The sequence below is a fragment of the Myotis brandtii genome, unplaced genomic scaffold, assembly GCF_000412655.1.
Source record: "Myotis brandtii unplaced genomic scaffold, ASM41265v1 scaffold456, whole genome shotgun sequence".
NCBI classification, from domain to species: domain Eukaryota; kingdom Metazoa; phylum Chordata; class Mammalia; order Chiroptera; family Vespertilionidae; genus Myotis; species Myotis brandtii.
In genome coordinates this window covers 3,725,036-3,741,270 of record NW_005367431.1, presented here as the reverse complement: position 1 = coordinate 3,741,270, position 16,235 = coordinate 3,725,036, and the positions used below count along the sequence as shown (strand labels likewise).

Sequence of the window (16,235 nt, the reverse complement as noted above, 5' to 3'; positions counted from 1 at the left end):
CAGGGTGCATCGCCGGGCTGTGTTTTGCTCGGATCGCGAGGGTTTCGTGCGCACCCGCCCTCCCCGCCCTGAGGTGCTCCTGCGTCCGGGGAGACGGGACGGTTTCACAGACGCCGCCGCTGGGAGGTGGGCAGCGCTGGGCGGCCGTGGGAAGCCGAGGGGAAAGTCGGCTGTGCGGTCCGGGCAGAGGGCTCTGGGCCAGGAGATCAGACGCTGGGACACACACTGGGGTTTGCAGGGTGGGCGTCCCCCCGGAGGACGCGGGACTGGAGCAATCTCGGAAGCTTTCGTTTTCTCGATTCAATCGTCCCTGCGGACCTAAAGTAGCTGTTCCCAATCCGTCAGCCCCAAGGACCAGTGGCTTTTTGTTCCCCCGAACAAAGAGAGCCCCTTGATATGTAGGACGGTGTTTGTTGGCAGAAATGGCCGAGATCTAAATAACTATTGTTCAACAGCAGAAAGGCAATCATATTCTAAGTAGCTTCCTTTACTTGCAGCGGTTCTCAACCTGTGGGTCGCGAACAATGAAAATACATCCTGCATATCAGATATTTACATGACGATTCATAACAGTAGCAAAATGACAGTTATGAAGTAGCCACGAAAATCATTTTATGGTTGGGGGTCACCACACATGAGGAACTGTATTAAAGGGTCGGGGCATTAGGAAAGTTGAGAACCACTGTAAGGAACGTGTGGGGGTTTTTTTTCCTCCACAGACTTTATTTTCATTTAGTTTGCAGGAAATAAGGAAGTAACATAAAGTTAAAATAGGAACATATACATTTTGACTTAAACAAGGTCACGTTTTCGTTTCTCAATGTGCTCTGGCTCACTTTCAGTCCCGAAGCATAAGCCAGGTGTTTGCATTTCTCACTGTGAGGGGTGTTTGCTGTTTCGTGACCTTTTATGTGTGTGTGTCAGCTTTAAAGATAAGCTAGCATTTGTGTTTTTCGTGATCTGTAAGAATGCTGAATGTTTTGGTTTATTTTTAACAGTGACTATTGGAGCAGTTTTTGTAAGAGGCAGTATAGTGCAGTGGTTAAAACTGCGGATGTCAGAGCCAGGTGGCCTGGTTTCAAATAGCCAACTTTGGGCATGTTGCTTAAACTCTCCATGCTTCCCTTTTCTCACCTATAAAATGACAATAGTAGTATCTACTTCATCGCATTATTATGAGGATCAAGTGCATTAACACATCTATGTTTCAAAGGGCTGATATCCAGAATACAAAGTGGGGCAAAAGTAGGTTTACAGTTGTTCGTACAGAAAATAATACAATAGTTAATAAATAATAATACAAGAATAAACTTCTGCCCTGGCCTGTTTAGCTCAGTGGATAGAGCGCCAGCTTCTGGACTGAAGGGTCCCGGGTTCGGTTCCAGTCAAGGGCGTGTGCCCCAGTTGTGGGCTAGATCCCCAGTAGGGGACTTGCAGGAGGCAGCCAATCAATGATTCTCATCATTGATGTTTCTATCTCTCTCTCCCTCTCTCTCTGAAATCAATAAAATTATATATTAAAAAAAGAATAAACTTGTGCGTAGTCACAACTGTAAACCTACTTTTGCCCCAACCTGTATTAAAAATTGCTTGAAAAAAAAAATTGCTTGAAACAGTTCCTAATAGATGGTAAGTACTACACTAATGTTAGCTGTTTTACTGTTATGATTAAAATGTTTAGATTTGCCCAAGGTATAGCAAATACCTTTCAAGCATTGCAAACAGAGAAATGATAGCTAAATCGTACATAAGAAGCAATACAAGCCAGTAGGCATGCTTAATTTCAATAAAGCATTTTGTTGATTTTTCCAGAAGCCTTGACCTTGAAGATGGTGAGTAGCCAGCCAAAGTACGATCTAATACGGGAGGTAGGCCGAGGTAGTTACGGTGTTGTGTATGAAGCAGTCATCAGAAAGACCTCTGCACGCGTGGCAGTGAAGAAAATTCGATGCCATGCTCCTGAGAATGTTGAACTAGCCCTGCGTGAGTTCTGGGCCCTAAGCAGTATCAAGAGCCAACATCCAAATGTGATTCACTTGGAGGAATGCATCCTACAAAAAGATGGGATGGTGCAAAAGATGTCCCATGGCTCTAATTCTTCCCTTTATTTACAGGTATGTGTGGTTGAACGGGAAATAGAAATGATTTGAATGTGGCATTGTTAAGCAAAAAGAGGAATGAAAGAATCAGATGAACTACTTTTAAATGCAGGTGTTCATAGAGGCGTAGATAGGGGTCTGCCAAAAATTGAATAGATGTTTGCTTTAAAACAAGGTGTTATTTAAACCGTGATGCAAATACCTAAAAATAATATAAGCCACCTGTTATGCCACGATATTTGCCAGTCTGCATAGGAATGGGGCAACATAGGAGCTAGAGAAGTGATCAAGACTAGACCCTAATAAGTTTACTTATTTGAAATCAATTTTTTAAAAACTGAAGACAAAAGAAAGAGAAAATGTCCACAATCAATAGCAGCACCAACAGGACACTGCTTTGAACATAAGCCTTTGCTGTTTAGACAATTATATAGTTTTTTAACCATTCAGTTCCACTTAATTCTCATGAAGTATGTGGCTTAGCACCTGAATGTTATTAACAGTGCTAAGCTAACTTATTTGGGTTCCTACTTAGTTCCATGCTGTGTGCTAAGTGCTTTAAAGGCAGTTGTTCAGAACAATACTATGAGCAAAGTACTATTATTATCTACATACAAATGAAGAAACTGAAGTTTAAATTACATACAAAGTCACATAGCTAGCATTTAGCAGAATTGGAACCTAAAAATTGTGCTCTCTTAACCTCCAAATTATTCTTTTGCCTCCATGTTATTCTTTTGTAGACCTGGGAAAAGCATTAACAGGAAAACAGAAAAGGTTAGTTTTTTTTAGGTTGGCTTCTGCCATTGACCAAAATCTCTAGTAGCTCTATACTCACTAAAGAGAAAAGATTCTTAAGACATAGCTAGTTAAAGGCCAGAACAAAATTTCTTAAGTCCAGTCATTCTTGGAAAGGGAAACAATTTTCCATGAGTGTGTCTGAATTCAGAATTTACCATTAGGCTAAAGTCTGTTTTTAAAACAACAAAGGCTTATGGATTAGAAACAACAAAGAAAGCAAACAATACCTGTATGTGTAATTAGTTCTACTGTATGGTGAACAAATATCAATCTTGAGAATCTAATATACGTTGCAGTTTACCATGCTATGCCCTGAAGTTTTCTAAGACTGAATATAAAACACAGCTATTTTGCCTCTGTTTGATTTATTGTTTACTTTTCTCAAAGTGCTTATTTTGTAAGTTATACTCATAGAAAATATCAGAAACATTCTTACCACCGAATTTGCTCTTAAAAGTGTATAGAACCTTCCATTGAATTTTGGAGACCAAGACATTTAAACACATAACAGTGCTGATGGTATCCTTGAGTCCAGATCAAGCAAGCTTTATAGTAACTAGGTATTAGCTGGTCTTTCAAGGCTTTATGATATAAGTACTTCCAGACTTGATTCAGTGATTTTTTTAAAAAATTGATCTTAGAGAGAGGAAAGGAGGGAGAGACAGACAGATAGACAGACATCAGTGTGAGAGAGAAACATGGTGATGGGGATCGAACTCAAAACCTGGGTATGTGCCCTGACCGGGAATCAAACTCACCACCTTTTGGTGTATGGGACAATGCTCCAACCAACTGAGCCACACTGGCCAGGGCAGTGATGATTTTTTTTTTTTTAATCTAAAACACCTTTTTGTTTAGTAATCTCTTTCCTTCCTCTTTTAAAGCTTGATAGACTTGTGTTTTACTTGTGGCATTTTTTGCCAGGTGTATAACCTTGAATAAATAATCTAACTTTTCCCAGCATCTACCTCTTGTATGTAAAATAGGAATAATAATTTCTACCTTCCATGGAAGTTGTCAAAATTAGAAGTGATGCAGATACAATACTTAACATATAGGAGTACTCAATGCTAGGTAGCCCTATTAAAATTGTCTTTTTTATAGATTTGTTTAGTTAACCAGGTATTCATCAACACATTTAGTGTATCTAAATTTATATCTAGTAAAGACAACCAATATTTATATCTGGTAAAGACAATTAAATCTAGAGAGTGGCCACAGAGTCCCTATGCGTAGTCTTCTCAATTCTCTATACAAATCTTTTATTTTTCTCCTTGTTTTTCCAGATAGCTTCTTTGTTGTCTGTTGGAATCATTAAATCAGTTCCCACCCTAGCCGGTTGCTCAGTGGTTAGAGCATCCGCCAGAGGACAGAAGGGTTGCAGGTTTGATTCCCAGTCAAGGGCACATACCTCAGTTGCAGGTTCGATAACCAGCCCTGGTTGGTTGGAGCTACTGTGGGAGGCAAATAGTCGGTGTGTGTCTCTCCCATCAATGTTCCTCTCTCTTTCTTTCCCTCCCTCCCCCTACCACTCTTTCTCTAAAGATCAATGAAAAAAATATCTTTGGCCCTAGCCGGTTTGGCTCAGTGGATAGAGTGTCGGCCTGTGAACTCAAGGGTCCCAGGTTCGATTCCGGTCAAGGGCATGTACCTTGGTTTCGGACACATCCCCAGTAGGGAGTGTGCAGAAGGCAGCTGATCGATGTTTCTCTCTCATCGACGTTTCTAACTCTCTATCCCTCTCCCTTCTTCTCTGTAAAAAATCAATAAAATATATTTAAAAAAAGAAAAGAAAAAATATCTTTGGGTGAGGATTTAAAAGAAAAAATCAGTTCCTGATATCTAAACACCTCACCTAGAAGAAAATGTAAAACAAGTAATTAACAGAGGACACAATCTCATGCATAAGAACTTAGTGGCCACTCTGCCTACTTGTGATAAGTGTCATGAGTGAGAAGTACAGGATGGCATAGGAACATATAATAGGGAAACTGACATCCTGGGGTTCAGTAAGTACTAACTGCTTTAACTAAACTTGTAGGGTGAAGAGGCATTAGCCAGGTGAGTAAGAACTTCCTAGGCAGAAAGAACTATGCATACAAATCTATTGGAGCAAAAAGTATGACACGTTCTAAGAACTGAAAGAAGGTAGTAAGACTTTAGTGTATAGAAAGAGTTATTTTTTTAAAATATATTTCTGTTGATTTCAGAGAGGAAGGGAGAGGAAGAGAGAGAAACATCAATGATGAGAGAGAATCATTGACCGGCTGCCTCCTGCATGCCCTACATTGGAAATCGAGCCCGCAACCCAGCCTGACCAGGAATATTGGTTCCTGGATCAACGCTCAACCACTGAGTCACACTCGACTGGGCTAAGATGAGTTCTTTTAGATGAGGCTAGAAAGCTTAGCAGGGGTCAGAGCACATAGGAGCCCTTAGCCCTTATTAAAGAGCCTAGACTATATCCTCAGAGAACAGGAAAGCTATTGAAGGATTTTAGGCAAGAGAGCCAGTGACTAACATCCTCTACACATGAAAATAAGCAAATTGGGCTCTGTATTGCTATAGCTCTCAATCAGTTTTTATAGCTCTCAAACTATAGCCCTAGACCAGTTTTTGTATGGCCTAAATGCTAAAAATAGTTTTTACATTTTTAAAAATATATATATTTTATTGATTTTTTACAGAGAGGAAGGGAGAGGGATAGAGAAGTTAGAAACATTGATGAGAGAGAAACATCGATCAGCTGCCTCCTGCACACCCCCTACTGGGGATGTGCCCGCAACCAAGGTACATGTTCCTGACTGGAATCGAACCTAGGACTCTTCAGTCCACAGGCCGACGCTCTATCCACTGAGCCAAACCAGCCAGGGCAGTTTTTACATTTTTTAAGAATTTTTTTTAAAAAAATGAAAGGACAGAGAACATGGAACAGAGAGAGCTCATGTGGCTTGTAAGCCTAAAATATGTATTTACTATCTGGCCTTACTCTAAACCAGCAGTTCTCAACCTGTGGGTCGCGACCCCTTTGGGGGTCGAACAACCCCTTTCACAGGGGTCGCCTAAGACCATCGGAAAACACATATATAATTACATATTGTTTTTGTGATTAATCACTATGCTTTAATTATGTTCAATTTGTAACAATGAAATTGGGGGTCACCACAACATGAGGAACTGTATTAAAGGGTCGAGGCATTAGGAAGGTTGAGAACCACTGCTCTAAACCATTCTTTGAATGCTGGGACTTCGCATTGCTTAAACTGTTTAGGAAGTTTGCTTTTGAGAGTAAAGGCAGAAAAAGAGAGTGAAGTAAGAGTGATGGTACTGGTCTTTACTCTCAGCATATTTAGTAATAGTGTACCTGGTAAATAACTATGATATAGTCTTTCATTTTCTGTCTTCACTGGCAAACACGTGCAACAAAGAAAATACAGGCCTAAAGGACATTAGCAGACCTTTGCAATTACTGTTGTTTGCCATGGGGGGAAATGGCATGGAGAATTGTTCTTTGCTTCTGCCCGCCAAAGTGATAAGAGGAAGTACCCGTAGATTTGAAAGTAAAGTTAGTTCACTCACTCTTCAACAACGCTTCGCCGCCAAAGTGATAAGAGGAAGTACCCGTAGATTTGAATGTAAAGTTAGCAGTTCACTCACTCTTCAACAACGCTTCAGCTTCCCTACTGAGTTTCTTTTAAACCCATGGTTCTAAAGAGGACTCCATAGTACATATGTTTTCAAAGCACTATATGCCAGTATTTTATTTTTTAAATCTTTTTTTATTAATTTCAGAGAGGAAGGGAGAGGGAGAAGGAGATAGAAACATCAATGATGAGAGAGTATGGATTAGCTGGGGAGAAGGAGATAGAAACATCAATGATGAGAGAGTATCATGGATTGGCTGCCTTCTGCATGCCCCACACTGGGGATCCAGCCCACAACCCGGCCATGTGCCCTGACTGGGAATCGAACCCAGGACCTCATGGTTCATAGGTCAGTGCTCAACCACTGAGCCACGCCAGCTAGGGCTATATACCTGTATTTTAGAATGGTAGTTCATGTTCAGTAAAATAATTAATACTCTTGAATTTCAGATAATAGGAGAATTATAATTAGATAATAACAAATAAAACAGTGATTTATTCCAGATTTTCAGCTTGTATCAAAGAAGTATACAAACTCCAATTTGAATTTTTATATCAAAATGCAAATATAATTTTTATAAATTGGATTTTTAGAAACCATCTGGTGATACAAAGAGCCAACATATTTGCATTCTGGTTGTAGAAGTGTATAGAGTAATGTCAGTCTTTTTTCATCAGTTACTACAGGAGCACTTTATTTCTGTAATGACAAGTTGTTCCTTGATCATTTTTTTCTTAATTTTTTAGATGATGTTGATAGTCTATGTGCAATGAGGAAGAAGAGTATTTCAGGCAGTTTCATTTAATATCATTTCCTAATTGATGTTTATATGACAGCTGGCAATCTCCCAGGATCTAACTGCTAAACATCAATCTTTTCATGAAGCTATTAGCTAAGTGGGTAGAGTTCAACTCCATTGACACATGCAGTTGGACACTTTTTAAAATAAAGCTATTTTTAAATAAGTTTTCAGCTCTTGACTTAGAGATTAGGTGTGTACTCATTAGGGACAAAGTGACAGTTTCAAGTACTGAAGTTTAAAATAACATGCACATATGAAAACACTGACCAAATAAAATATTTACAGAATATCCACATAAAATTGGAGACTAACTTAACCGGTTACTCTTTTTTTATAGCTGAATTATATAAACTATGCAGATGATTATAAACTGTTTTCTTTTCCTTCTTATAGCTCGTAGAGACTTCATTAAAAGGAGAAATTGCCTTTGATCCCAGAAGCGCCTATTACTTGTGGTTTGTAATGGATTTTTGTGATGGAGGAGATATGAATGAGTATCTGTTGTCCAGGAAACCCAATCGTAAAACTAACACCAGCTTCATGCTTCAGCTGAGCAGTGCCCTGGCTTTTTTGCATAAAAACCAGATCATCCATCGAGATCTTAAACCTGATAACATCTTGATTTCTCAAAGCAGGTTGGATACCAGTGACTTGGAACCCACACTGAAAGTGGCTGATTTTGGTCTAAGTAAAGTGTGTTCAGCCTCTGGGCAGAACCCAGAAGAACCTGTCAGTGTAAACAAGTGTTTCCTTTCCACAGCCTGTGGAACAGATTTCTACATGGCTCCTGAAGTATGGGAGGGACATTACACAGCAAAGGCTGACATCTTTGCTCTGGGGATTATCATCTGGGCAATGCTGGAAAGGATCACATTCATAGACACAGAGACAAAGAAGGAACTCTTGGGGAGTTATGTGAAACAAGGAACTGAGATTGTGCCTGTTGGGGAGGCACTTCTGGAAAATCCCAAAATGGAACTTCTTATTCCTGTGAAGAAAAAGTCTATGAATGGGCGAATGAAACAACTGATTAAGGAAATGCTGGCTGCAAACCCTCAGGATCGTCCAGATGCTTTTGAACTAGAACTCAGATTAGTACAAATTGCATTTAAAGATAGCAGCTGGGAAACGTGACACATACATTATTTGCAAATATCTTGGATGATATGCTGCTTCTGTTTTCACAGTAATGCAACATAATGTGGCTGAAAAAGAATATAAAAAGCTGAACCTCACCTTCTAAGGGTTTAGAATTTATTGTGGGATGTTTTTTTCCTCATTTTTCTTAAGTCCGAGCTCGCCACTTTGTTCGTATGTTTTAAATGTATTACCAATGTGGGTGTAAAATTTTTTTTTTTTAATGATCATTGGTAGAAGTTTGGCAGGAAGATTCTCTAAGAGCCAAGAAGAAAAGAGAATCCAGTTTTCTGGAAATATGTCTCTTAAGTATTTTAGACATTCCTTGTCAGTATTAGCAATTTCCATGGAAGAAGAGGTTTGCGTGCTGGTAATGCAACCTTTGAAGCTTTGTAAAGGAAGCATATATGTATATATTTATGTATATGTAAGTATGTGAATGTGTGCATTTTGCATTCCATATGAAGAAAATGCCACTTCTGTTTAAATTATTTGATGTAGGTTTGGGTTTTTGAGATTTGCTGGTGAAATCAGTGATGAAAAATAAAAGAATCTTCATCTTCCTACCCTATCCCTCCCTCTAATGAAATCATACTAAGTTCTTTATTTTTATAATTATACAGTTTTTTTAAAGGCATCCTTTTGGAGGGCCTAAAATCTGATTAAACATAAATGAAACTAAGTGATCAAAGCTGCCGAATATGTTTGAGCTCTCCAGTGCCCTATAGCTGCAGGAGTAGAACTAGCCATGCAGTTGTGTGGTAGCAGGTTGGCAAGGATATTTATTGATTCAGTCATACCTTCTTTAGGTAACCAAGCACTCAATTAATCAATTAAACCACTGCATTGGGACATGTTTGCACTTGAGCATCTGCAATCTGAACACAGGATTCTTCTATTTCTGAAACCATTGCTATATATATGTACTATAGTACTTGATATATTACTTTTTTTATTTCAAGAATTTGTCTAAGCCTCAGCATAAAATTGAAGAAACCAAATGAGCTCTATCCTCACATTACCTACCTTGAATCGTCTCTTGTTTCATCACTGGAATTCCTTTCATTTTTGTACGAATGCTGTTTTCTCTTCTAATTTGACACAGTAATGGTAGTAATATAGTTGTATTAAATGTTGATCACCTTTTTCTAACGGAGATGATACTTATATAGTTTGGCAAATGGATAATATATTGTGACATCAACTATATCTTTCAAGTAGAAAAGTTATAGATTTTATACAATCATTGGTATGGTCTATGTCAAAAACCAGTAGACCATTATTCCTCTTGAAGTCAATTTGATTTTAACTCTACATGGTTGTCTCCAGTTTTTCTGTAAAAGCAGATAGTTAATATCTAAGGAAAGAAAATTTTCCTAAAACAGAACATTAGCCTTCAAGGTTAGAGACCTTAAGACCGTATCTAGGTTGATGTTTATAAAGCACTAGAACATTTGGTCAAAAGTATTTTTAAAAGTTAGAATATTGACATAATTGATAGTTTGCATAGTCTCTTCAGATGTTCCTTTTGAACTTACACAACTTTTGGAATATTGCTATCAATTTTTTTTCTTATTTAAAATTTGTTCAGGGGACTATAAAAGATAAAAAAGCACAAAGAAATTAGAGTATATAAACTTTCTGAACTATGTGTGTTACTTGATCCAGAAGTTTAAAACTTGGACTAAAAGGTTTTATTGAAATAAAGTCTTTTAAAATGAAGACAAAAAATCATTTTAACATCACTCTGAAGATAATAAGAGGTGGAACAATACATTGGCACCTCATGATAATTGACCCTCGAGTCTAGATCATCTAATTAGTATAACATAGATCTGGCCAAGGGGATTGAGTTACTGGAAGTAAAGAGCAGCATTGTAATGTCTGTCAATAACATGACAGAGATTCATGATGATTCAGGTGATGGTAAGCTCTTCAAATATCTATGTGCTTGGAGCCATCCTTTCCTAAGTACACAGTCTTTGGTCCTGCTTCATTTAAACAGTTAATGATTATAATTTATTTTGAAAGATTTAACCTGTGAGGTAAAACTCTTTTCTTTCATTGGTGGTAAGGGTGTGAGGTGGTCAGGAAGTTTCTTCTGGAATTTTCTCAAGTCTTTGTATCCTAAAATAGCCTTAGATACCAAGCAAAATGACAGTAAATTCTTTGTCATTATTCTTTTATTCAGGAGGTATTTATTAAGTACCTACTGTGTGCTCAGCACTAAAGATCAGTTGATAAAACGACAATTTTAAAATGGTGTATAGCCATAGGTCTTTTCCAGCCTGGAGTAAGAAATACAAGAGATTAGCAATACTTGAAAATTCTTGGATATTTGCTATAGGAAAAATGAAAGAAAGAATTTGTGCACAGTGCCTTGCCCATAATAGGTACTCAATAAACAATTATTCTTCATAGAGTCTCTTGCCATGATTTTATAGTGTTTTATGAAATCTGTCTTAATTGAAAAAAGACCAAATATTTAAAATAAGCTTGTAGGCAGCTGTGACCAGTTAAAATATGGAGTTGTACAGTTAGTTCCTAGAATGTTATTTTGCACTAGTTGTCACTTAGAAAGATGGGGTTCCTGTAGATTTTTTGGTGCTAAGGGATACTTTGTCATTATGATGAAGTAAGTGTTAAGTGTCAGATAAATAGCACACTGAATAGTTTTTCTGCTGGTCTGTTTTTTCCTCTCTGTTGTTGTTTTTAACTGTAAAATGTTTATCAAACTATTGTAGCAGCTACAAAATAATTCACCAGCATGACAAAATGGTCAAAAAATAAGTCATCAGCACTTCAAAAATGAAAGCAACTTTTGAAATTTTCTTTTAAAATTGTCAAATATATTTTATGAAGAATTTATAAAAGGGGGGAAATGATTGTAATTTATTGTTCATGACTTTTTTTTTTTTTTAATAAAGTGAGTTTCAACAAAAAACAACCCTGAATATTCTACATTACTGGTTTGGTGGCTCTCTGAGTAGTTCCATAGTGTTTTACTTAATGAATGTAATATAGGGTATAAAATTTGAAATGATGTCATTTTCAGCCTTACCTATTAATTAAACTTTCTATAATAGAAGCTATTGCTGAGGGAAATATGATTGAGTTATAAAAGTTCTTTTCAGCATTTCAACTTACCTAAAATTTTAGTGCTTTCTATTTTGCAGAATTTGTCAGAAGAACTTGTATATATATGTATATTATGTATATATATATTTTTAAATATTTTTATTGATTTCAGAGAGAAAGGGAAAGGGAGAGAGAGATAGAAACATCAGTGATTAGAGAGAATCATTGATTGGCTGCCTCCTGCATGCCCCCTACTGGGGATCAAGCCCGAAACCCGGGCATGTGCTCTTGTCCAGAATTAAACCCAGGACCCTTCAGTCCTCAGGCCAACGCTCTATCCACTGAGCCAAACCAGCCAGGGCTATATATTTTTTAATCCTCACCCAAGGACATGCTTAGAGAGAGGAAGGGAGAGAGAGAGAACATCAATTGGTTGCCTTCTGTATACTACCTAACTGGGGATGAAACCTGATGCTCAGGTACCAACTGATCCACTTAGTGGGGCTGAAAAAAATTTTTTTTCATTTATCTTTCTATTTTATTAAGCTGAGGATGCATTCCAGACTCACAATGAAGGAAAGAAAATGCAGTTTTTCTGTCTATAACTTGAGACTATGGTTTCATTTGCATAAAGTTATCTGGTCCACTTTTTTCTTTCCTTTATAGGTTTTATTATGTATGTCTTCTCCAGAATAAGCAAAGTACTGAGGATACAGTGCACTTAGTGTCCAATGGAACAGCAGAGGGAAAATGGGAGACAGGAACATTAACTTTACATGTGATTAGTGATGAGTAGGAAAGAAGGCATCAGGAATTGTGGCTGCTTCTGACTCTGCCACTCTTTCCTGGTATAGACAAGCAAATTTTGCTTTCTATTTAAAGATTAATATTTTAAATTGACTCTTAAACTATAAATATTTGTATACTAGCCTTTTTGTACTCCTTTGCAGTTTACAAAATGACTTCACAAGGTTTTGCATATCTTTTCAATAGGTTTTACTTAAAATAAGGGCTGATTTGATGAAGAATTTGTTAGTAATAACACCAGTTACGAGGTAAGTTTTACCCGACTACAGGGCTTTAGTGCCTAATCTCTGACCCCAGTTGGAGTTTCCTCTAACAACAAAGCTTTATCTTTCTCACTGAAGTAATAACCTGTAGTTATTTGGATCCTTTCTTTAAATTCAAATGCTGCTCTCTGTTGGCCAATCATAGGTGTCTGTTAAAGTGCAGTGTAATGATAGACAGTTGGTTTGTGGTTAGATAATAACTCCTACTTGAGGAAGCCTACCGGCCACACCTCTTGAGGGCAAAGTGCGTCTTTTAAAGGCAGTACTTTCCCTTTTGCAATGAGTTTTCATTGGTTAGAGGGGAATTGTGTGCTTTTTCTTGCGTGTGTGGTTTTTTTTAAAAGATGCCTGGGCTTTTGTTTGACTTCACAATTTCATTTCCTGTTCAGCCCTAGTATTTCAAGCTTAGCTTGTCCTGAACAGAGGTTAGGCAACTTGCTATTGCCAAAGGCATCATGCTTAGTAGCAATAGCACATGTTTTGCTGTAGCAAATCTCATACTGAATACTAGCTTTTGCAGACACCTACATAATTAATGTGTGGTATTGGACAAGTCACTTGATTCTGAGCCTTAGTTCCCCTACCTGTAAAATGGAGATATTTACATTTTGGGGCTTTTGTAAGAGTCAGAGATAACATATATGTCAATGTGAGAAACGTCAAACCTGTAAAATTTTTATGAGTTTATTTGAGCCAAACTGGACATATGCTGAGGAGCAAGATCTTAAATGCGCCAGAGAGTAAGTCTTGCAGCTTCTTCTTCTTTTTTTAATATATGTATATATATATATTGATTGATTTCAGAGAGGAAGGGAAAGGGAGAGAGAGAGAGAGAAACATTAATGATGAGAGAGGGAACCATTGATCGGCTGCCTCCTGCACGCCCCACACTGGGGATCGAGCCCGCAATCCAGGCATGTGCCCTGACTGGGAATTGAACCATGACCTTGTGGTTCATAAGTCAACACTCTACCACTGAGCCACACCTGTCAGGCTTGTTTTGTTTTTTGATCTGGGGGCTGGTTAGACAGGTATATTTATATTGTAAAAATTCATCAAGCTGCACTAACAATTTATATATTTTCCTGCAGGTATGCATACTTCAGTAAAACTTTATTTTTTAAAAAAAAACACATGTATGCACATTGGAGCTGAAGACTACCTCGACAGTTGTTTCAGAGGCAGAGGGAAAGGACACAGACTTTGAAATCAGCTACTACCTTTCTGTTATTCGCTGTGTGACTTTCATGAGTTTCCTAACCTCTCAAATTCATAGTTCCCACATGTATAAAAGAGAGATAAGGCCCGGTTGTGGTGGCTCAGTGGATTGAGTGTCATTCCACGGACCAAGAGGTTCTGGATTTGATTCCAGTCAGGGCACATGCACAGGTTGCAGGCTTGATCCCCAATAGGGGTATGCAGGAGGCAGCCAATCACTGACTCCCTCATCATTGATGTTTTTCTCTCTCTCCCTCTCCCTTCCTTTCTGAAATCAATAAAAAATATATTTTAAAAGAGAGATAATACCTGATTCAGCACTATGAAGATGAAATACGACGATGCATGTAGAAATGCATGGCACACTTAAATGATTGTTTCTCATTCTCTTTGGAAGACTCATAGGAAATGACTCTGAGCTGCCTTTACTGGTCATTTACACCCCTGATAGGTAGTAGGTCTGCTTGTTTTTAATTTAAATTAGCTTCTATTTTTCCACAATTATTTGAAAAATATATTTCCTATGTAATAAAAGGGTAATATGCACATTGACCGAACAGAACGACTGGTTATGACACACACTGACCACCAGGGGGCAGACGCTCAACGCAGGTGCTGCCCCCTGGTGGTCAGTGCGCTCCCACAGAGTGAGCACTGCTCAGCCACAAGCTGGGCTGATGGCTAGCGAGCCCAGCGGCCTGCCTCCAAGGTAGTGCTAAGAATGTCCTACTGCAGCTTAGGCCCGCTCCCCGCAACCCCCACCACCCCCCGCCCCAGGGCTCCCAGACTGTGAAAGGGCGCAGGCCAGGCTGATGGACCCCACCGCCACAATGAGACTGTGAAAGGGTGCAGGCCAGGCTGAGGGACCCCACCCCCACAATGCACGAGTGTCAGGCACCGGGCCTCTAGTATTATTATTATTATTATAATGTCTCACACACTGACCACCAGGGGGCAGACGCTCAACCCAGGTGCTGCCCCCTGGTGGTCAGTGCGCTCCCACGGCTCAGCCACAAGCTGGGCTGATGGCTAGTGAGCCCAGGGGCCTGCCTCCAAGGCAGTGCTAAGAATGTCCTACTGCAGCTTAGGCCTACTCCCGCAAACCACCACCACCCCCCGCCCCAGGGCTCCCAGACTGTGAAAGGGCGCAGGCCAGGCTGATGGACCCCACCGCCACAATGCACGATTGTCGGGCACCGGGCCTCTAGTATTATTATAATGTCCTGCCTGGCTCTCTGCCCTGTAGCCCTACACAGGTATAGTTCTTAACTAACAATCTTCTTAGCCCAGTTTTCTTTCCTTTTCCTATTTTCTGAAAACATGATTGATAATAATTCAGAATGTCTTCCATTCAGCCAGACTTCAAGTGGTTCTGAATGATGTTTGTTCTATATTTTAGTTGTAATTTTGATGTGGTTGTGGGAGGCAGTGAGTACAGGTGTTTACTTACACTGCCATCTTGGTTCTCTTGCCAGGAACAACATCTTTTAAATACTTAGAGAAAAAAAATAATCTAGAACTTTACACCCCCCCAAAAAAATGAAGATGAACCCTGGCCGAGTAGCTCAGTTGGTTGGAGTGTTGTCCCAATGTGCCAGGAACAACATCTTTTAAATACTTAGAGAAAAAAATAATTAATCTAGAACTTTACACCCAGAAAAAAAATGAAGATGAACCCTGGTCAAGTAGCTCAGTTGGTTGGAGTGTTGTCCCAGTGTCCCAAGGTTGTGGGTTCGATCCCTGGTCAGGGCACATATAATAGGCAACCAGTGAATGCATAAATGAGTAGAACAGAAAATTGATGTTTAAAAGAAAAGAAGAGGATGAACCCAGCTGGTGTGGCTCAGTGGTTGAGCATCATCCCATGGACGAAGATGTCCCTGGTTCACACTTCAACTCAGAAGGTTAATTGGTCTTTGAGGATGACAGAAGCTTTGCATTTGGAACTCTCCCAGACTATGTCTTATGTGTGTCTGCCTCTGCTTACAATTCTAGAAGATCTGGTTCTCATTTGTATTCTTTTGCTATAATAAAAATGTAATCGTAAAAACAGTATCATTGAAGGTTCTTGGATATTGTGACTCTAAGGGAAACTACGTATAACAAAACCAATTTTATCACAGGCTAATTGGCATGAACAAGAGTTAAGTTCCTGCAGCACATTTCTGGTTAATGACCCAAAACACTTCTAATATTAAACATTGAAATAAATGAGAGTCTCATATACATTTAAGAAAGATGAATAAAACAAGTAAGGTCATTCTTTTCCAACCCACTTATTCCAGTTTAGGCTCACAGGTGACCAGAGCCTCTCCAGGCAGCTCAGGGCACACGATGGAACTCACCCTGGAGCAGATGCCCTTCCATCACACGTGTAGTCCCACA

The 16,235-nt window shown here is 39.0% G+C and overlaps 1 protein-coding gene across 1 annotated transcript; it reads left to right on the top strand.

Moving 5' to 3' along the window:
• The first annotated feature begins 1,645 nt into the window (after positions 1 to 1,645).
• On the top strand, positions 1,646 to 11,260 carry PDIK1L (PDLIM1 interacting kinase 1 like). Its single transcript, XM_005875161.2, has 2 exons — positions 1,646 to 2,114; positions 7,741 to 11,260. The coding sequence occupies exons 1-2, from the start codon at positions 1,830 to 1,832 to the stop codon at positions 8,479 to 8,481; spliced, it is 1,026 nt and encodes a 341-aa protein (XP_005875223.1). The 5' UTR covers positions 1,646 to 1,829; the 3' UTR covers positions 8,482 to 11,260.
• The last annotated feature ends 4,975 nt before the right edge of the window (positions 11,261 to 16,235 follow it).

Coding starts and splice junctions, on each gene's coding strand:
- PDIK1L (XM_005875161.2), top strand. CDS start 1,830: ATGGTGAGTAGCCAGCCAAAGTACGATCTAATACGGGAGGTAGGCCGA. Junction 2,115..7,740: donor ATTCTTCCCTTTATTTACAG/GTATGTGTGGTT, acceptor TCCTTCTTATAG/CTCGTAGAGACTTCATTAAA.